This window comes from Salvelinus fontinalis, chromosome 17 (assembly GCF_029448725.1).
Source record: "Salvelinus fontinalis isolate EN_2023a chromosome 17, ASM2944872v1, whole genome shotgun sequence".
In the NCBI taxonomy this organism is placed as follows: Eukaryota; Metazoa; Chordata; class Actinopteri; order Salmoniformes; family Salmonidae; genus Salvelinus; species Salvelinus fontinalis.
In genome coordinates this window covers 10258875-10282697 of record NC_074681.1, presented here as the reverse complement: position 1 = coordinate 10282697, position 23823 = coordinate 10258875, and the positions used below count along the sequence as shown (strand labels likewise).

Sequence of the window (23823 nt, the reverse complement as noted above, 5' to 3'; positions counted from 1 at the left end):
CAGGAAAACGTCATCATAGAGACACCGTCAGGAAAACGTCTCCATAGAGACACCGTCAGGAAAACGTCTCCATAGAGACACCGTCAGGAAAACGTCTCCATAGAGACACCGTCAGGAAAACGGCATCATAGAGACACCGTCAGGAAAACGGCATCATAGAGACACCGTCAGGAAAACGACATCATAGAGACACCGTCAGGAAAACGGCATCATAGAGACACCGTCAGGAAAACATCTCCATAGAGACACCGTCAGGAAAACGTCATCATAGAGACACCGTCAGGAAAACGTCATCATAGAGACACCGTCAGGAAAACGGCATCATAGAGACACCGTCAGGAAAACGGCATCATAGAGACACCGTCAGGAAAACGGCATCATAGAGACACCGTCAGGAAAACGGCATCATAGAGACACCGTCAGGAAAACGTCTCCATAGAGACACCGTCAGGAAAACGGCATCATAGAGACACCGTCAGGAAAACGGCATCATAGAGACACCGTCAGGAAAACGTCTCCATAGAGACACCGTCAGGAAAACGTCATCATAGAGACACCGTCAGGAAAACGTCATCATAGAGACACCGTCAGGAAAACGTCATCATAGAGACACCGTCAGGAAAACGTCATCATAGAGACACCGTCAGGAAAACGTCATCATAGAGACACCGTCAGGAAAACATCTCCATAGAGACACCGTCAGGAAAACGGCATCATAGAGACACCGTCAGGAAAACGTCTCCATAGAGACACCGTCAGGAAAACGTCTCTATAGAGACACCGTCAGGAAAACGGCATCATAGAGACACCGTCAGGAAAACATCTCCATAGAGACACCGTCAGGAAAACGTCATCATAGAGACACCGTCAGGAAAACATCATCATAGAGACACCGTCAGGAAAACGTCTCCATAGAGACACCGTCAGGAAAACGTCATCATAGAGACACCGTCAGGAAAACGTCATCATAGAGACACCGTCAGGAAAACGTCTCCATAGAGACACCGTCAGGAAAACGTCTCCATAGAGACACCGTCAGGAAAACGTCTCCATAGAGACACCGTCAGGAAAACGTCTCCATAGAGACACCGTCAGGAAAACGTCTCCATAGAGACACCGTCAGGAAAACGTCTCCATAGAGACACCGTCAGGAAAACGTCATCATAGAGACACCGTCAGGAAAACGTCATCATAGAGACACCGTCAGGAAAACGTCATCATAGAGACACCGTCAGGAAAACGTCTCCATAGAGACACCGTCAGGAAAACGTCATCATAGAGACACCGTCAGGAAAACGTCATCATAGAGACACCGTCAGGAAAACGTCATCATAGAGACACCGTCAGGAAAACGTCATCATAGAGACACCGTCAGGAAAACGGCATCATAGAGACACCGTCAGGAAAACGGCATCATAGAGACACCGTCAGGAAAACATCTCCATAGAGACGCCGTCAGGAAAACATCTCCATAGAGACGCCGTCAGGAAAACATCTCCATAGAGACGCCGTCAGGAAAACATCTCCATAGAGACACCGTCAGGAAAACGTCATCATAGAGACACCGTCAGGAAAACGGCATCATAGAGACACCGTCAGGAAAACGGCATCATAGAGACACCGTCAGGAAAACGGCATCATAGAGACACCGTCAGGAAAACGGCATCATAGAGACACCGTCAGGAAAACGTCATCATAGAGACACCGTCAGGAAAACGGCATCATAGAGACACCGTCAGGAAAACGGCATCATAGAGACACCGTCAGGAAAACGTCATCATAGAGACACCGTCAGGAAAACGTCATCATAGAGACACCGTCAGGAAAACGTCATCATAGAGACACCGTCAGGAAAACGTCATCATAGAGACACCGTCAGGAAAACGTCTCCATAGAGACACCGTCAGGAAAACGTCTCCATAGAGACACCGTCAGGAAAACGTCTCCATAGAGACACCGTCAGGAAAACGGCATCATAGAGACACCGTCAGGAAAACGGCATCATAGAGACACCGTCAGGAAAACGGCATCATAGAGACACCGTCAGGAAAACGGCATCATAGAGACACCGTCAGGAAAACATCTCCATAGAGACACCGTCAGGAAAACGTCATCATAGAGACACCGTCAGGAAAACGGCATCATAGAGACACCGTCAGGAAAACGGCATCATAGAGACACCGTCAGGAAAACGGCATCATAGAGACACCGTCAGGAAAACGTCTCCATAGAGACACCGTCAGGAAAACGGCATCATAGAGACACCGTCAGGAAAACGTCTCCATAGAGACACCGTCAGGAAAACGTCTCCATAGAGACACCGTCAGGAAAACGTCTCCATAGAGACACCGTCAGGAAAACGTCTCCATAGAGACACCGTCAGGAAAACGTCTCCATAGAGACACCGTCAGGAAAACGTCATCATAGAGACACCGTCAGGAAAACGTCATCATAGAGACACCGTCAGGAAAACGTCATCATAGAGACACCGTCAGGAAAACGTCTCCATATAGACACCGTCAGGAAAACGTCATCATAGAGACACCGTCAGGAAAACGTCATCATAGAGACACCGTCAGGAAAACGTCATCATAGAGACACCGTCAGGAAAACGTCATCATAGAGACACCGTCAGGAAAACGTCTTCATAGAGACACCGTCAGGAAAACGGCATCATAGAGACACCGTCAGGAAAACATCTCCATAGAGACGCCGTCAGGAAAACATCTCCATAGAGACGCCGTCAGGAAAACATCTCCATAGAGACACCGTCAGGAAAACATCTCCATAGAGACACCGTCAGGAAAACGTCATCATAGAGACACCGTCAGGAAAACGGCATCATAGAGACACCGTCAGGAAAACGGCATCATAGAGACACCGTCAGGAAAACGGCATCATAGAGACACCGTCAGGAAAACGGCATCATAGAGACACCGTCAGGAAAACGTCATCATAGAGACACCGTCAGGAAAACGTCTCCATAGAGACACCGTCAGGAAAACGTCATCATAGAGACACCGTCAGGAAAACGTCATCATAGAGACACCGTCAGGAAAACGTCATCATAGAGACACCGTCAGGAAAACGTCATCATAGAGACACCGTCAGGAAAACGTCTTCATAGAGACACCGTCAGGAAAACGTCATCATAGAGACACCGTCAGGAAAACGTCTTCATAGAGACACCGTCAGGAAAACGGCATCATAGAGACACCGTCAGGAAAACATCTCCATAGAGACGCCGTCAGGAAAACATCTCCATAGAGACGCCGTCAGGAAAACATCTCCATAGAGACACCGTCAGGAAAACATCTCCATAGAGACACCGTCAGGAAAACGTCATCATAGAGACACCGTCAGGAAAACGGCATCATAGAGACACCGTCAGGAAAACGGCATCATAGAGACACCGTCAGGAAAACGGCATCATAGAGACACCGTCAGGAAAACGGCATCATAGAGACACCGTCAGGAAAACGTCATCATAGAGACACCGTCAGGAAAACGGCATCATAGAGACACCGTCAGGAAAACGGCATCATAGAGACACCGTCAGGAAAACGTCATCATAGAGACACCGTCAGGAAAACGTCATCATAGAGACACCGTCAGGAAAACGTCATCATAGAGACACCGTCAGGAAAACGTCTCCATAGAGACACCGTCAGGAAAACGTCTCCATAGAGACACCGTCAGGAAAACGTCTCCATAGAGACACCGTCAGGAAAACGGCATCATAGAGACACCGTCAGGAAAACGGCATCATAGAGACACCGTCAGGAAAACGGCATCATAGAGACACCGTCAGGAAAACGTCTCCATAGAGACACCGTCAGGAAAACGTCATCATAGAGACACCGTCAGGAAAACGGCATCATAGAGACACCGTCAGGAAAACGGCATCATAGAGACACCGTCAGGAAAACGGCATCATAGAGACACCGTCAGGAAAACGTCTCCATAGAGACACCGTCAGGAAAACGGCATCATAGAGACACCGTCAGGAAAACGTCTCCATAGAGACACCGTCTGGAAAACGGCATCATAGAGACACCGTCAGGAAAACGTCTCCATAGAGACGCCGTCAGGAAAACGTCTCCATAGAGACGCCGTCAGGAAAACGTCTCCATAGAGACGCCGTCAGGAAAACGTCTCCATAGAGACGCCGTCAGGAAAACGGCATCATAGAGACACCGTCAGGAAAACGTCTCCATAGAGACACCGTCAGGAAAACGGCATCATAGAGACACCGTCAGGAAAACGTCTCCATAGAGACACCGTCTGGAAAACATCTCCATAGAGACACCGTCAGGAAAACGTCATCATAGAGACACCGTCAGGAAAACATCATCATAGAGACACCGTCAGGAAAACGTCTCCATAGAGACACCGTCAGGAAAACGTCATCATAGAGACACCGTCAGGAAAACGTCATCATAGAGACACCGTCAGGAAAACGTCTCCATAGAGACACCGTCAGGAAAACGTCTCCATAGAGACACCGTCAGGAAAACGTCTCCATAGAGACACCGTCAGGAAAACGTCTCCATAGAGACACCGTCAGGAAAACGTCTCCATAGAGACACCGTCAGGAAAACGTCATCATAGAGACACCGTCAGGAAAACGTCATCATAGAGACACCGTCAGGAAAACGTCATCATAGAGACACCGTCAGGAAAACGTCTCCATAGAGACACCGTCAGGAAAACGTCATCATAGAGACACCGTCAGGAAAACGTCATCATAGAGACACCGTCAGGAAAACGTCATCATAGAGACACCGTCAGGAAAACGTCATCATAGAGACACCGTCAGGAAAACGTCTTCATAGAGACACCGTCAGGAAAACGGCATCATAGAGACACCGTCAGGAAAACATCTCCATAGAGACGCCGTCAGGAAAACATCTCCATAGAGACGCCGTCAGGAAAACATCTCCATAGAGACACCGTCAGGAAAACGTCTCCATAGAGACACCGTCAGGAAAACGTCATCATAGAGACACCGTCAGGAAAACGGCATCATAGAGACACCGTCAGGAAAACGGCATCATAGAGACACCGTCAGGAAAACGGCATCATAGAGACACCGTCAGGAAAACGGCATCATAGAGACACCGTCAGGAAAACGTCATCATAGAGACACCGTCAGGAAAACGGCATCATAGAGACACCGTCAGGAAAACGGCATCATAGAGACACCGTCAGGAAAACGTCATCATAGAGACACCGTCAGGAAAACGTCATCATAGAGACACCGTCAGGAAAACGTCATCATAGAGACACCGTCAGGAAAACGTCTCCATAGAGACACCGTCAGGAAAACGTCTCCATAGAGACACCGTCAGGAAAACGTCTCCATAGAGACACCGTCAGGAAAACGGCATCATAGAGACACCGTCAGGAAAACGGCATCATAGAGACACCGTCAGGAAAACGGCATCATAGAGACACCGTCAGGAAAACATCTCCATAGAGACACCGTCAGGAAAACGTCATCATAGAGACACCGTCAGGAAAACGGCATCATAGAGACACCGTCAGGAAAACGGCATCATAGAGACACCGTCAGGAAAACGGCATCATAGAGACACCGTCAGGAAAACGTCTCCATAGAGACACCGTCAGGAAAACGGCATCATAGAGACACCGTCAGGAAAACGTCTCCATAGAGACACCGTCTGGAAAACGGCATCATAGAGACACCGTCATTAAAACGTCTCCATAGAGACGCCGTCAGGAAAACGTCTCCATAGAGACGCCGTCAGGAAAACGTCTCCATAGAGACGCCGTCAGGAAAACGTCTCCATAGAGACGCCGTCAGGAAAACGGCATCATAGAGACACCGTCAGGAAAACGTCTCCATAGAGACACCGTCAGGAAAACGGCATCATAGAGACACCGTCAGGAAAACGGCATCATAGAGACACCGTCAGGAAAACGGCATCATAGAGACACCGTCAGGAAAACGTCTCCATAGAGACACCGTCAGGAAAACGTCTCCATAGAGACACCGTCAGGAAAACGGCATCATAGAGACACCGTCAGGAAAACGTCTCCATAGAGACGCCGTCAGGAAAACGTCTCCATAGAGACGCCGTCAGGAAAACGTCTCCATAGAGACGCCGTCAGGAAAACGTCTCCATAGAGACGCCGTCAGGAAAACGGCATCATAGAGACACCGTCAGGAAAACGTCTCCATAGAGACACCGTCAGGAAAACGGCATCATAGAGACACCGTCAGGAAAACGGCATCATAGAGACACCGTCAGGAAAACGTCATCATAGAGATACCGTCAGGAAAACGGCATCATAGAGACACCGTCAGGAAAACGGCATCATAGAGACACCGTCAGGAAAACGTCTCCATAGAGACACCGTCAGGAAAACGTCATCATAGAGACACCGTCAGGAAAACGGCATCATAGAGACACCGTCAGGAAAACGTCTCCATAGAGACACCGTCAGGAAAACGGCATCATAGAGACACCGTCAGGAAAACGGCATCATAGAGACACCGTCAGGAAAACGGCATCATAGAGACACCGTCAGGAAAACGGCATCATAGAGACACCGTCAGGAAAACATCTCCATAGAGACACCGTCAGGAAAACATCTCCATAGAGACACCGTCAGGAAAACGGCATCATAGAGACACCGTCAGGAAAACGTCTCCATAGAGACACCGTCAGGAAAACGTCTCCATAGAGACACCGTCAGGAAAACGTCATCATAGAGACACCGTCAGGAAAACGTCTCCATAGAGACACCGTCAGGAAAACGTCTCCATAGAGACACCGTCAGGAAAACGTCTCCATAGAGACACCGTCAGGAAAACGGCATCATAGAGACACCGTCAGGAAAACGGCATCATAGAGACACCGTCAGGAAAACGGCATCATAGAGACACCGTCAGGAAAACGGCATCATAGAGACACCGTCAGGAAAACATCTCCATAGAGACACCGTCAGGAAAACGTCATCATAGAGACACCGTCAGGAAAACGTCATCATAGAGACACCGTCAGGAAAACGGCATCATAGAGACACCGTCAGGAAAACGGCATCATAGAGACACCGTCAAGAAAACGGCATCATAGAGACACCGTCAGGAAAACGGCATCATAGAGACACCGTCAGGAAAACGTCTCCATAGAGACACCGTCAGGAAAACGGCATCATAGAGACACCGTCAGGAAAACGGCATCATAGAGACACCGTCAGGAAAACGTCTCCATAGAGACACCGTCAGGAAAACGTCATCATAGAGACACCGTCAGGAAAACGTCATCATAGAGACACCGTCAGGAAAACGTCATCATAGAGACACCGTCAGGAAAACGTCATCATAGAGACACCGTCAGGAAAACGTCATCATAGAGACACCGTCAGGAAAACGTCATCATAGAGACACCGTCAGGAAAACGTCTCCATAGAGACACCGTCAGGAAAACGGCATCATAGAGACACCGTCAGGAAAACGTCTCCATAGAGACACCGTCAGGAAAACGTCTCTATAGAGACACCGTCAGGAAAACGGCATCATAGAGACACCGTCAGGAAAACGTCTCCATAGAGACACCGTCAGGAAAACGTCTCCATAGAGACACCGTCAGGAAAACGGCATCATAGAGACACCGTCAGGAAAACGGCATCATAGAGACACCGTCAGGAAAACGTCTCCATAGAGACACCGTCAGGAAAACGTCATCATAGAGACACCGTCAGGAAAACGTCATCATAGAGACACCGTCAGGAAAACGTCATCATAGAGACACCGTCAGGAAAACGTCATCATAGAGACACCGTCAGGAAAACGTCATCATAGAGACACCGTCAGGAAAACGTCATCATAGAGACACCGTCAGGAAAACGTCTCCATAGAGACACCGTCAGGAAAACGGCATCATAGAGACACCGTCAGGAAAACATCTCCATAGAGACACCGTCAGGAAAACGTCATCATAGAGACACCGTCAGGAAAACATCATCATAGAGACACCGTCAGGAAAACGTCTCCATAGAGACACCGTCAGGAAAACGTCATCATAGAGACACCGTCAGGAAAACGTCATCATAGAGACACCGTCAGGAAAACGTCTCCATAGAGACACCGTCAGGAAAACGTCTCCATAGAGACACCGTCAGGAAAACGTCTCCATAGAGACACCGTCAGGAAAACCTCTCCATAGAGACACCGTCAGGAAAACGTCTCCATAGAGACACCGTCAGGAAAACGTCTCCATAGAGACACCGTCAGGAAAACGTCTCCATAGAGACACCGTCAGGAAAACGTCATCATAGAGACACCGTCAGGAAAACGTCATCATAGAGACACCGTCAGGAAAACGTCATCATAGAGACACCGTCAGGAAAACGTCTCCATAGAGACACCGTCAGGAAAACGTCATCATAGAGACACCGTCAGGAAAACGTCATCATAGAGACACCGTCAGGAAAACGTCATCATAGAGACACCGTCAGGAAAACGTCATCATAGAGACACCGTCAGGAAAACGTCTTCATAGAGACACCGTCAGGAAAACGGCATCATAGAGACACCGTCAGGAAAACATCTCCATAGAGACACCGTCAGGAAAACATCTCCATAGAGACGCCGTCAGGAAAACATCTCCATAGAGACACCGTCAGGAAAACATCTCCATAGAGACACCGTCAGGAAAACGTCATCATAGAGACACCGTCAGGAAAACGGCATCATAGAGACACCGTCAGGAAAACGGCATCATAGAGACACCGTCAGGAAAACGGCATCATAGAGACACCGTCAGGAAAACGGCATCATAGAGACACCGTCAGGAAAACGTCATCATAGAGACACCGTCAGGAAAACGGCATCATAGAGACACCGTCAGGAAAACGGCATCATAGAGACACCGTCAGGAAAACGTCATCATAGAGACACCGTCAGGAAAACGTCATCATAGAGACACCGTCAGGAAAACGTCATCATAGAGACACCGTCAGGAAAACGTCTCCATAGAGACACCGTCAGGAAAACGTCTCCATAGAGACACCGTCAGGAAAACGTCTCCATAGAGACACCGTCAGGAAAACGGCATCATAGAGACACCGTCAGGAAAACGGCATCATAGAGACACCGTCAGGAAAACGGCATCATAGAGACACCGTCAGGAAAACATCTCCATAGAGACACCGTCAGGAAAACGTCATCATAGAGACACCGTCAGGAAAACGTCTCCATAGAGACACCGTCAGGAAAACGGCATCATAGAGACACCGTCAGGAAAACATCTCCATAGAGACACCGTCAGGAAAACGTCATCATAGAGACACCGTCAGGAAAACATCATCATAGAGACACCGTCAGGAAAACGTCTCCATAGAGACACCGTCAGGAAAACGTCATCATAGAGACACCGTCAGGAAAACGTCATCATAGAGACACCGTCAGGAAAACGTCTCCATAGAGACACCGTCAGGAAAACGTCTCCATAGAGACACCGTCAGGAAAACGTCTCCATAGAGACACCGTCAGGAAAACCTCTCCATAGAGACACCGTCAGGAAAACGTCTCCATAGAGACACCGTCAGGAAAACGTCTCCATAGAGACACCGTCAGGAAAACGTCTCCATAGAGACACCGTCAGGAAAACGTCATCATAGAGACACCGTCAGGAAAACGTCATCATAGAGACACCGTCAGGAAAACGTCATCATAGAGACACCGTCAGGAAAACGTCTCCATAGAGACACCGTCAGGAAAACGTCATCATAGAGACACCGTCAGGAAAACGTCATCATAGAGACACCGTCAGGAAAACGTCATCATAGAGACACCGTCAGGAAAACGTCATCATAGAGACACCGTCAGGAAAACGTCTTCATAGAGACACCGTCAGGAAAACGGCATCATAGAGACACCGTCAGGAAAACATCTCCATAGAGACACCGTCAGGAAAACATCTCCATAGAGACGCCGTCAGGAAAACATCTCCATAGAGACACCGTCAGGAAAACATCTCCATAGAGACACCGTCAGGAAAACGTCATCATAGAGACACCGTCAGGAAAACGGCATCATAGAGACACCGTCAGGAAAACGGCATCATAGAGACACCGTCAGGAAAACGGCATCATAGAGACACCGTCAGGAAAACGGCATCATAGAGACACCGTCAGGAAAACGTCATCATAGAGACACCGTCAGGAAAACGGCATCATAGAGACACCGTCAGGAAAACGGCATCATAGAGACACCGTCAGGAAAACGTCATCATAGAGACACCGTCAGGAAAACGTCATCATAGAGACACCGTCAGGAAAACGTCATCATAGAGACACCGTCAGGAAAACGTCTCCATAGAGACACCGTCAGGAAAACGTCTCCATAGAGACACCGTCAGGAAAACGTCTCCATAGAGACACCGTCAGGAAAACGGCATCATAGAGACACCGTCAGGAAAACGGCATCATAGAGACACCGTCAGGAAAACGGCATCATAGAGACACCGTCAGGAAAACATCTCCATAGAGACACCGTCAGGAAAACGTCATCATAGAGACACCGTCAGGAAAACGGCATCATAGAGACACCGTCAGGAAAACGGCATCATAGAGACACCGTCAGGAAAACGGCATCATAGAGACACCGTCAGGAAAACGTCTCCATAGAGACACCGTCAGGAAAACGGCATCATAGAGACACCGTCAGGAAAACGTCTCCATAGAGACACCGTCTGGAAAACGGCATCATAGAGACACCGTCAGGAAAACGTCTCCATAGAGACACCGTCAGGAAAACGTCTCCATAGAGACACCGTCAGGAAAACGTCATCATAGAGACACCGTCAGGAAAACGTCATCATAGAGACACCGTCAGGAAAACGGCATCATAGAGACACCGTCAGGAAAACGTCATCATAGAGACACCGTCAGGAAAACGTCTCCATAGAGACACCGTCAGGAAAACGGCATCATAGAGACACCGTCAGGAAAACGTCTCCATAGAGACACCGTCAGGAAAACGTCTCTATAGAGACACCGTCAGGAAAACGGCATCATAGAGACACCGTCAGGAAAACATCTCCATAGAGACACCGTCAGGAAAACGTCATCATAGAGACACCGTCAGGAAAACGTCATCATAGAGACACCGTCAGGAAAACGTCTCCATAGAGACACCGTCAGGAAAACGTCATCATAGAGACACCGTCAGGAAAACGTCATCATAGAGACACCGTCAGGAAAACGTCATCATAGAGACACCGTCAGGAAAACGTCTCCATAGAGACACCGTCAGGAAAACGGCATCATAGAGACACCGTCAGGAAAACGTCATCATAGAGACACCGTCAGGAAAACGTCATCATAGAGACACCGTCAGGAAAACGTCATCATAGAGACACCGTCAGGAAAACGTCTTCATAGAGACACCGTCAGGAAAACGGCATCATAGAGACACCGTCAGGAAAACATCTCCATAGAGACGCCGTCAGGAAAACATCTCCATAGAGACGCCGTCTGGAAAACGGCATCATAGAGACACCGTCAGGAAAACGTCTCCATAGAGACACCGTCAGGAAAACGTCTCCATAGAGACACCGTCAGGAAAACGTCATCATAGAGACACCGTCAGGAAAACGTCATCATAGAGACACCGTCAGGAAAACGGCATCATAGAGACACCGTCAGGAAAACGTCATCATAGAGACACCGTCAGGAAAACGTCTCCATAGAGACACCGTCAGGAAAACGGCATCATAGAGACACCGTCAGGAAAACGTCTCCATAGAGACACCGTCAGGAAAACGTCATCATAGAGACACCGTCAGGAAAACGTCATCATAGAGACACCGTCAGGAAAACGTCATCATAGAGACACCGTCAGGAAAACGTCATCATAGAGACACCGTCAGGAAAACGTCTCCATAGAGACACCGTCAGGAAAACGGCATCATAGAGACACCGTCAGGAAAACGTCTCCATAGAGACACCGTCAGGAAAACGGCATCATAGAGACACCGTCAGGAAAACGTCTCCATAGAGACACCGTCAGGAAAACGTCATCATAGAGACACCGTCAGGAAAACGTCATCATAGAGACACCGTCAGGAAAACGTCTCCATAGAGACACCGTCAGGAAAACGGCATCATAGAGACACCGTCAGGAAAACGTCATCATAGAGACACCGTCAGGAAAACGTCATCATAGAGACACCGTCAGGAAAACGTCTTCATAGAGACACCGTCAGGAAAACGGCATCATAGAGACACCGTCAGGAAAACATCTCCATAGAGACGCCGTCAGGAAAACATCTCCATAGAGACGCCGTCAGGAAAACGTCATCATAGAGACACCGTCAGGAAAACGTCATCATAGAGACACCGTCAGGAAAACGGCATCATAGAGACACCGTCAGGAAAACGGCATCATAGAGACACCGTCAGGAAAACGGCATCATAGAGACACCGTCAGGAAAACGTCATCATAGAGACACCGTCAGGAAAACGGCATCATAGAGACACCGTCAGGAAAACGGCATCATAGAGACACCGTCAGGAAAACGTCATCATAGAGACACCGTCAGGAAAACGGCATCATAGAGACACCGTCAGGAAAACGTCATCATAGAGACACCGTCAGGAAAACGTCATCATAGAGACACCGTCAGGAAAACGGCATCATAGAGACACCGTCAGGAAAACGGCATCATAGAGACACCGTCAGGAAAACGGCATCATAGAGACACCGTCAGGAAAACGGCATCATAGAGACACCGTCAGGAAAACGGCATCATAGAGACACCGTCAGGAAAACGTCATCATAGAGACACCGTCAGGAAAACGTCATCATAGAGACACCGTCAGGAAAACGTCTCCATAGAGACACCGTCAGGAAAACGTCATCATAGAGACACCGTCAGGAAAACGTCATCATAGAGACACCGTCAGGAAAACGTCATCATAGAGACACCGTCAGGAAAACGTCATCATAGAGACACCGTCAGGAAAACGTCTTCATAGAGACACCGTCAGGAAAACGGCATCATAGAGACACCGTCAGGAAAACATCTCCATAGAGACACCGTCAGGAAAACATCTCCATAGAGACGCCGTCAGGAAAACATCTCCATAGAGACGCCGTCAGGAAAACATCTCCATAGAGACGCCGTCAGGAAAACGTCATCATAGAGACACCGTCAGGAAAACGGCATCATAGAGACACCGTCAGGAAAACGGCATCATAGAGACACCGTCAGGAAAACGGCATCATAGAGACACCGTCAGGAAAACGGCATCATAGAGACACCGTCAGGAAAACGTCATCATAGAGACACCGTCAGGAAAACGTCATCATAGAGACACCGTCAGGAAAACGGCATCATAGAGACACCGTCAGGAAAACGGCATCATAGAGACACCGTCAGGAAAACGTCATCATAGAGACACCGTCAGGAAAACGTCATCATAGAGACACCGTCAGGAAAACGTCATCATAGAGACACCGTCAGGAAAACGTCTCCATAGAGACACCGTCAGGAAAACGTCTCCATAGAGACACCGTCAGGAAAACGTCTCCATAGAGACACCGTCAGGAAAACGGCATCATAGAGACACCGTCAGGAAAACGGCATCATAGAGACACCGTCAGGAAAACGGCATCATAGAGACACCGTCAGGAAAACGGCATCATAGAGACACCGTCAGGAAAACATCTCCATAGAGACACCGTCAGGAAAACGTTATCATAGAGACACCGTCAGGAAAACGTCTCCATAGAGACACCGTCAGGAAAACGGCATCATAGAGACACCGTCAGGAAAACATCTCCATAGAGACACCGTCAGGAAAACGTCATCATAGAGACACCGTCAGGAAAACATCATCATAGAGACACCGTCAGGAAAACGTCTCCATAGAGACACCGTCAGGAAAACGTCATCATAGAGACACCGTCAGGAAAACGTCATCATAGAGACACCGTCAGGAAAACGTCTCCATAGAGACACCGTCAGGAAAACGTCTCCATAGAGACACCGTCAGGAAAACGTCTCCATAGAGACACCGTCAGGAAAACCTCTCCATAGAGACACCGTCAGGAAAACGTCTCCATAGAGACACCGTCAGGAAAACGTCTCCATAGAGACACCGTCAGGAAAACGTCTCCATAGAGACACCGTCAGGAAAACGTCATCATAGAGACACCGTCAGGAAAACGTCATCATAGAGACACCGTCAGGAAAACGTCATCATAGAGACACCGTCAGGAAAACGTCTCCATAGAGACACCGTCAGGAAAACGTCATCATAGAGACACCGTCAGGAAAACGTCATCATAGAGACACCGTCAGGAAAACGTCATCATAGAGACACCGTCAGGAAAACGTCATCATAGAGACACCGTCAGGAAAACGTCTTCATAGAGACACCGTCAGGAAAACGGCATCATAGAGACACCGTCAGGAAAACATCTCCATAGAGACACCGTCAGGAAAACATCTCCATAGAGACGCCGTCAGGAAAACATCTCCATAGAGACACCGTCAGGAAAACATCTCCATAGAGACACCGTCAGGAAAACGTCATCATAGAGACACCGTCAGGAAAACGGCATCATAGAGACACCGTCAGGAAAACGGCATCATAGAGACACCGTCAGGAAAACGGCATCATAGAGACACCGTCAGGAAAACGGCATCATAGAGACACCGTCAGGAAAACGTCATCATAGAGACACCGTCAGGAAAACGGCATCATAGAGACACCGTCAGGAAAACGGCATCATAGAGACACCGTCAGGAAAACGTCATCATAGAGACACCGTCAGGAAAACATCATCATAGAGACACCGTCAGGAAAACGTCATCATAGAGACACCGTCAGGAAAACGTCTCCATAGAGACACCGTCAGGAAAACGTCTCCATAGAGACACCGTCAGGAAAACGTCTCCATAGAGACACCGTCAGGAAAACGGCATCATAGAGACACCGTCAGGAAAACGGCATCATAGAGACACCGTCAGGAAAACGGCATCATAGAGACACCGTCAGGAAAACATCTCCATAGAGACACCGTCAGGAAAACGTCATCATAGAGACACCGTCAGGAAAACGGCATCATAGAGACACCGTCAGGAAAACGGCATCATAGAGACACCGTCAGGAAAACGTCTCCATAGAGACACCGTCAGGAAAACGTCTCCATAGAGACACCGTCAGGAAAACGGCATCATAGAGACACCGTCAGGAAAACGTCTCCATAGAGACACCGTCTGGAAAACGGCATCATAGAGACACCGTCAGGAAAACGTCTCCATAGAGACACCGTCAGGAAAACGTCTCCATAGAGACACCGTCAGGAAAACGTCATCATAGAGACACCGTCAGGAAAACGTCATCATAGAGACACCGTCAGGAAAACGGCATCATAGAGACACCGTCAGGAAAACGTCATCATAGAGACACCGTCAGGAAAACGTCTCCATAGAGACACCGTCAGGAAAACGGCATCATAGAGACACCGTCAGGAAAACGTCTCCATAGAGACACCGTCAGGAAAACGTCTCTATAGAGACACCGTCAGGAAAACGGCATCATAGAGACACCGTCAGGAAAACATCTCCATAGAGACACCGTCAGGAAAACGTCATCATAGAGACACCGTCAGGAAAACATCATCATAGAGACACCGTCAGGAAAACGTCTCCATAGAGACACCGTCAGGAAAACGTCATCATAGAGACACCGTCAGGAAAACGTCATCATAGAGACACCGTCAGGAAAACGTCATCATAGAGACACCGTCAGGAAAACGTCTCCATAGAGACACCGTCAGGAAAACGTCTCCATAGAGACACCGTCAGGAAAACGTCTCCATAGAGACACCGTCAGGAAAACGTCTCCATAGAGACACCGTCAGGAAAACGTCATCATAGAGACACCGTCAGGAAAACGTCATCATAGAGACACCGTCAGGAAAACGTCATCATAGAGACACCGTCAGGAAAACGTCTCCATAGAGACACCGTCAGGAAAACGGCATCATAGAGACACCGTCAGGAAAACGTCATCATAGAGACACCGTCAGGAAAACGTCATCATAGAGACACCGTCAGGAAAACGTCATCATAGAGACACCGTCAGGAAAACGTCTTCATAGAGACACCGTCAGGAAAACGGCATCATAGAGACACCGTCAGGAAAACATCTCCATAGAGACGCCGTCAGGAAAACATCTCCATAGAGACGCCGTCTGGAAAACGGCATCATAGAGACACCGTCAGGAAAACGTCTCCATAGAGACACCGTCAGGAAAACGTCTCCATAGAGACACCGTCAGGAAAACGTCATCATAGAGACACCGTCAGGAAAACGTCATCATAGAGACACCGTCAGGAAAAAGGCATCATAGAGACACCGTCAGGAAAACGTCATCATAGAGACACCGTCAGGAAAACGTCTCCATAGAGACACCGTCAGGAAAACGGCATCATAGAGACACCGTCAGGAAAACGTCTCCATAGAGACACCGTCAGGAAAACGTCATCATAGAGACACCGTCAGGAAAACGTCATCATAGAGACACCGTCAGGAAAACGTCATCATAGAGACACCGTCAGGAAAACGTCATCATAGAGACACCGTCAGGAAAACGGCATCATAGAGACACCGTCAGGAAAACGTCATCATAGAGACACCGTCAGGAAAACGGCATCATAGAGACACCGTCAGGAAAACGGCATCATAGAGACACCGTCAGGAAAACGTCTCCATAGAGACACCGTCAGGAAAACGTCATCATAGAGACACCGTCAGGAAAACGTCATCATAGAGACACCGTCAGGAAAACGTCTCCATAGAGACACCGTCAGGAAAACGGCATCATAGAGACACCGTCAGGAAAACGTCATCATAGAGACACCGTCAGGAAAACGTCATCATAGAGACACCGTCAGGAAAACGTCTTCATAGAGACACCGTCAGGAAAACGGCATCATAGAGACACCGTCAGGAAAACATCTCCATAGAGACGCCGTCAGGAAAACATCTCCATAGAGACGCCGTCAGGAAAACATCTCCATAGAGACACCGTCAGGAAAACGTCATCATAGAGACACCGTCAGGAAAACGTCATCATAGAGACACCGTCAGGAAAACGGCATCATAGAGACACCGTCAGGAAAACGGCATCATAGAGACACCGTCAGGAAAACGGCATCATAGAGACACCGTCAGGAAAACGTCATCATAGAGACACCGTCAGGAAAACGGCATCATAGAGACACCGTCAGGAAAACGGCATCATAGAGACACCGTCAGGAAAACGTCATCATAGAGACACCGTCAGGAAAACGGCATCATAGAGACACCGTCAGGAAAACGTCATCATAGAGACACCGTCAGGAAAACGTCATCATAGAGACACCGTCAGGAAAACGGCATCATAGAGACACCGTCAGGAAAACGGCATCATAGAGACACCGTCAGGAAAACGGCATCATAGAGACACCGTCAGGAAAACGGCATCATAGAGACACCGTCAGGAAAACGGCATCATAGAGACACCGTCAGGAAAACGTCTCCATAGAGACACCGTCAGGAAAACGGCATCATTGAGATAGAAAAATCTAAAATCTTCGTTATAAGTTAGGGTGAGGCTGTTAGGGTGAGGCTGTTAGGGTGAGGCTGTTAGGGTGAGGCTGTTAGGGTGAGGCTGTTAGGGTGAGGCTGTTAGGGTGAGGCTGTTAGGGTGAGGCTGTTAGGGTGAGGCTGTTAGGGTGAGGCTGTAATGACATGACGTAACCTTGTGTTTGAGTTCCTACTTCATTCCACCGTGGATCAGGTTAATAGTCAACCTGTTGTATTTAGGATTGTTAGTGAGCACCTGACTCCCCGTCACATCCTGTACCTGTGTGTGTGTGTGTGTGTGTGTGTGTGTGTGTGTGTGTGTGTGTGTGTGTGTGTGTGTGTGTGTGTGTGTGTGTGTGTGTGTTCTGTCACTGTGCACACATAATCCACTCACGAGAGAGTCATAAAGTCAAGTGACACATGCACTCACATTTATATAATTTTTTCAAAAAAGTATGTTTTACCTTGGAACCGGCGATCAGAATAGAGAAGCATGGTAACGTGCACAGAATCACATAGGCCAATGTTGTTGGTCTCCTGAAAAACAGCATGTTAGTCAATGACATACTACATGTGCATGTGTCAGCATATGGTCTCACAAGGGCTCTGAGGATCTCATCTCGGTACCTAATGGCAGTCAAGCTACCTCTGGCGAGCACATGGAGGGCTGTACGGCCCCACAAAGAAATGCCACCCCACACCCTGACTGACCCACCGCCAAACCGGTCATGCTGGAGGATGTTGCAGGCAGCAGAACGTTCTCCACGGCTTCTCCAGACTCTGTCAATTCTGTCACATGTGCTCATGTGCTCAGTGTGAACCTGCTTTCATCTGTGAAGAGCACAGGGCGCCAGTGGCGAATTTGCCAATCTTGGTGTTCTCTGGCAAATGCCAAACGTCCTGCACGGTGTTGGGCTGTAAGCACAACCCCCACCTGTGGACGTCGGGCCCTCATATTACCCTCATGGAGTCTGTTTCTGACCGTTTGAGCAGACACATGCACATTTGTGGCCTGCTGGAGGTCATTTTGCAGGGCTCTGGCAGTGCTCCTCCTGCTCAAAGGCGGAGGTAGCGGTCCTGCTGCTGGGTTGTTGCCCTTCTACGGCCTCCTCCACGTCTCCTGATGTACTGGCCTGTCTCCTGGTAGCACCTCCATGCTCTGGATACTACGCTGACAGACACAGCAAACCTTCTTGCCACAGCTCGCATTGATGTGCCATCCTGGATGAACTGCACTACCTGAGCCACTTGTGTGGGTTGTAGACTCCGTCTCATGCTACCACTAGAGTGAGAGCACCGCCAGCATTCAAAAGTGACCAAAACATCAGCCAGGAAGCATAGGAACTGAGAAGTGGTCTGTGGTCACCACCTGCAGAATCACTCCTTTATTGGGGGTGTCTTGCTAATTGCCTATAATTTCCACCTTTTGTCTATTCCATTTGCACAACAGCATGTGAAATGTATTGTCAATCAGTGTTGCTTCCTAAGTGGACAGTTTGATTTCACAGAAGTGTGATTGACTTGGAGTTACATTGTGTTGTTTAAGTGTTCCCTTTATTTTTTTGAGCAGTGTATAATGCGTAGTGTATAATATAATGTATAATATGATTGTAATGTATAATATGTATAATGTAATGTATTGTAAGGTATAATGTAATGTAATATAATGTATAATAAAATGTATAATGTAATGTAATGTATAATATAATGTATAATATAATGTAATGTGTAATGTAATGTGTAATGTAATGTGTAATGTATTGTATAATGTATTGTATAATGTAATGTATAATGTAATGTGTAATGTAATGTGTAATGTAATGTGTAATGTATTGTATAATGTATTGTATAATGTATTGTATAATGTAATGTATAATGTAATGTATAATGTAATGTATAATGTAATGTATAATATGATTGTAATGTATAATATGTTATGTAGTCTGTATGTATAATGTGTTATGTAATGTATTATATGTTATGTAATGTATAATATGTATAATGTAATGTATTGTAAGGTATAATGTAATGTAATATAATATAATGTAATGTATAATGTAATGTATAATATAATGTATACTATATTATGTAATGTATAATATGTTATGTAGTCTGTATGTATAATGTGTTATGTAATGTATCATATGTTATGTAATGTATAATATGTATAATGTAATGTATTGTAAGGTATAATGTAATGTAATATAATATAATGTAATGTATAATATAATGTATAACGTAATGTAATGTATAATGTAATGTATAATATAATGTATAATATAATGTATAATATAATGTATAATATAATGTAATGTATAATATAATGTACAATATAATGTATAATATGTAATGTATAATGTAATGTATAATATGATATGTATAATGTAATGTATAATATGATATGTATAATATACAATATAATGTATAATATGTAATGTATAATGTAATATGTAATATGATATGTATAATGTAATGTATAATATGATATGTTTAATGTATAATATCATATGCATAATGTAATGTATAATATGATATGTATAATGTAATGTATAATATGATATGTATAATATACAATATAATGTATAATATGTAATGTATAATGTAATATGTAATATGATATGTATAATATAATGTATAATATGATATGTATAATGTATAATGTAATGTATAATATGATATGTATAATATAATGTATAATGTATAATATAATGTATAATATAATGTATAATGTATAATATGATATGTATAATATGATATGTATAATGTAATGTATATTATGATTCTCCCCACTGTATAATATGATGTACAGTGGGGAGAACAAGTATTTGATACACTGCCGATTTTGCAGGTTTTCCTACTTACAAAGCATGATGTAGAGGTCTGTAATTGTTATCATAGGTACACTTCAACTGTGAGAGACGGAATCAGAAACAAAAATCCAGTGTGTGCAAACCTGGTCAAGAACTACAGGAAACGGATGATCTCTGTAATTGCAAACAAAGGTTTCTGTACCAAATATTAAGTTCTGCTTTTCTGATGTATCAAATACTTATGTCATGCAATAAAATGCAAATTAATTACTTAAAAATCATACAATGGGATTTTCTGGATTTTTGTTTTAGATTCTGTCTCTCACAGTTGAAGTGTACCTATGATAAAAAATGTATGTATAATGTAATGCGTAATGTAATATATCATAAAAAGTGTGACGTATAATGTCATATGTCATGTGCAGTATAACAATGTCATGTATAGTGTGATATGTAATGTATAATATAATGTTTAATATAATGTCATGTATAGTGTGATATGTAATGTATAATATAATGTTTAATGTAATAATGTAATGTAATATATTTGTATTTGTATAATGTAATATATAATGTATAATGCAAAGTGTGATTATACTGTAATATGTGTAATATAATTTACAAGGATGCATTACTCATTACATATTATACATTACACATTTTATTTAAGCAGTACGGCACGATGAGGTGTGGTATATGGCCAATATACCACGGATAAGACCGAAGCAATGCGGAGTGCCTGGACACAGCCCTTAGCCGTGGTATATTGGCTATATATCACAAACCCCCGAGGTGCCTGGACACAGCCCTTAGCCGTGGTATATTGGCTATATATCACAAACCCCCGAGGTGCCTGGATACAGCCCTTAGCCGTGGTATATTGGCTATATATCACAAACCCCCGAGGTGCCTGGACACAGCCCTTAGCCGTGGTATATTGGCTATATATCACAAACCCCCGAGGTGCCTGGATACAGCCCTTAGCCGTGGTATATTGGCTATATATCACAAACCCCCGAGGTGCCTGGACACAGCCCTTAGCCGTGGTATATTGGCTATATATCACAAACCCCCGAGGTGCCTGGACACAGCCCTTAGCCGTGGTATATTGGCTATATATCACAAACCCCCGAGGTGCCTGGACACAGCCCTTAGCCGTGGTATATTGGCTATATATCACAAACCCCCGAGGTGCCTGGACACAGCCCTTAGCCGTGGTATATTGGCTATATATCACAAACCCCCGAGGTGCCTGGATACAGCCCTTAGCCGTGGTATATTGGCTATATATCACAAACACCCGAGGTGCCTGGACACAGCCCTTAGCCGTGGTATATTGGCCATATATCACAAACCCCCGAGGTGCCTGGATACAGCCCTTAGCCGTGGTATATTGGCTATATATCACAAACCCCCGAGGTGCCTGGACACAGCCCTTAGCCGTGGTATATTGGCTATATATCACAAACCCCCGAGGTGCCTGGACACAGCCCTTAGCCGTGGTATATTGGCCATATATCACAAACCCCCGAGGTGCCTGGATACAGCCCTTAGCCGTGGTATATTGGCTATATATCACAAACCCCCGAGGTGCCTGGACACAGCCCTTAGCCGTGGTATATTGGCCATATATCACAAACCCCCAAGGTGCCTTACTGCTATTGCTATATACTGCTATGTAAGCTACTGCTATATATAAGCTGGCTACCAACGTAATTAGACCAGTAAAAATAAGTGTTCTCATATCAGTGGTATTCGGTCTGATATACCACGGCTGTCAGCCAATCAGCATTCAGGGCTCGAAACATCTAGTTTATATTATGTAACATATCATGTATATCACGCAAAGTGTAATGTATACTATATAATGTATATGATGTCTCATGTAAAATGTAATGTATACTATATAATGTATGTGATGTATAATGTAAAATGTAATGTATACTATATAATGTATGTGATGTATAATGTAAAATGTAATGTATACTATATAATGTATGTGATGTCTCATGTAAAATGTAATGTATTCTATATAATGTATGTGATGTATAATGTAAAATGTAATGTATAATGCAATGTTCTAATTTATAATGTATGTGATGTCTAATGTATAATTACATTACGTTATAAATTGCAGGCCAAAAAATGCTTCAGAGTTCAAGTAACAGACACATCTCAACATCAACTGTTCAGAGGAGACTGCGTGAATCAGGCCTTCATGGTCGAATTGCTGCAAAGAAACCAAGTGAACTGGTGATTTCCGCATGTGTGGTTCACACAGTGAAGCATGGAAGAGGAGGTGTAATGGTGCTTTGCTGGTGACACTGTCTGTGATTTATTTAGAATTCAAGGCACACTTAACCAGCATGGCTACCACAGCATTCTGCAGCGATACGCCCTCCCATCTGGTTTACGCTTAGTGGGACAATCATTTGTTTTTCAACAGGAGAATGACTCAAAACACACTTCCAGGCTGTGTAAGGGCTATTTTACCGAGACGGAAAGTGATGGAGTGCTGCATCAGATGACCTGGCCTCCACAATCACCCAACCTCAACCCAATTGAGATGGTTTGGGATGAGTTGGACCGCAGAGTGAAGGAAAAGCAGCCAACACGTGCTCAGCATATGGGAACTCCATCAAGACTGTTGGAAAAGCATTCCTCATGAAGCTGGCTGAGAGAATGCCAAGAGTGTACAAATCTGTCATCAACACCAAGCCATAAGACTCCTGAACGTCTCATCAATTGGCTGCCCAGACTATTTGCATTGCCCCCCCCCCCCCCCACCCCCTCTTTTACACCGCTGCCACTCTCTGTTGTCATCAACTAAGCATAGTCACTTTAATAACTCTACCAACATGTACATATTACCTCAACTAACCGGTACCCCCCAGTATATTGTAAGCATTTCATTGTAACACCTGTTAAATTCGGCGCATGTGACTCATCACATTTTATTTGATTAGGGGCGTCAGTTTGGATGGGGAGCGTCGCTGCACAGCTATTTTCAGGTCTCTCCAGAGATGTTTGATCGGGTTTAAGTCCGGGCTCTGGCTGGGCCACTCAAGGACATCCCCACAGCATGATGCTTTCACCACCATGCTTCACCGTAGGGATGGTGCCAGGTTTCCTCCAGATGTGACGCTTGGCATTCGGGCCAAATAGTTCAATCTTGGTTTCATCAGACCAGAGAATCTTGTTTCTCATGGTCTGAGTCCTTTAGGTGGCTTTAGGCAAACTCCAAGCGGGCTGTCGGGTGCCTTTTACTGAGGAGTGGCTTCCGTCTGGCAACTCTACCATAAAGGCCTGATTCGTGGAGTGCTGCAGAGATGGTTGTCCTTCTGGATGATTCTCCCATCTCCACAGAGGAACTCTGGAGCTCTGTCAGAGTGACCAT

General features: G+C 46.0%; 1 protein-coding gene across 1 annotated transcript in view; it reads right to left on the bottom strand.

Annotated features, from left to right (window-relative positions):
• tmem236 (transmembrane protein 236) overlaps positions 1-23823 on the bottom strand; it is a 44917-nt gene that overhangs the window by 19666 nt on the left and 1428 nt on the right. The window contains exon 2 of the mRNA XM_055866087.1: positions 18081-18153. Coding sequence (XP_055722062.1) covers positions 18081-18153 — 73 coding nt within the window. The remainder of the gene's footprint in view (positions 1-18080; positions 18154-23823) is intronic.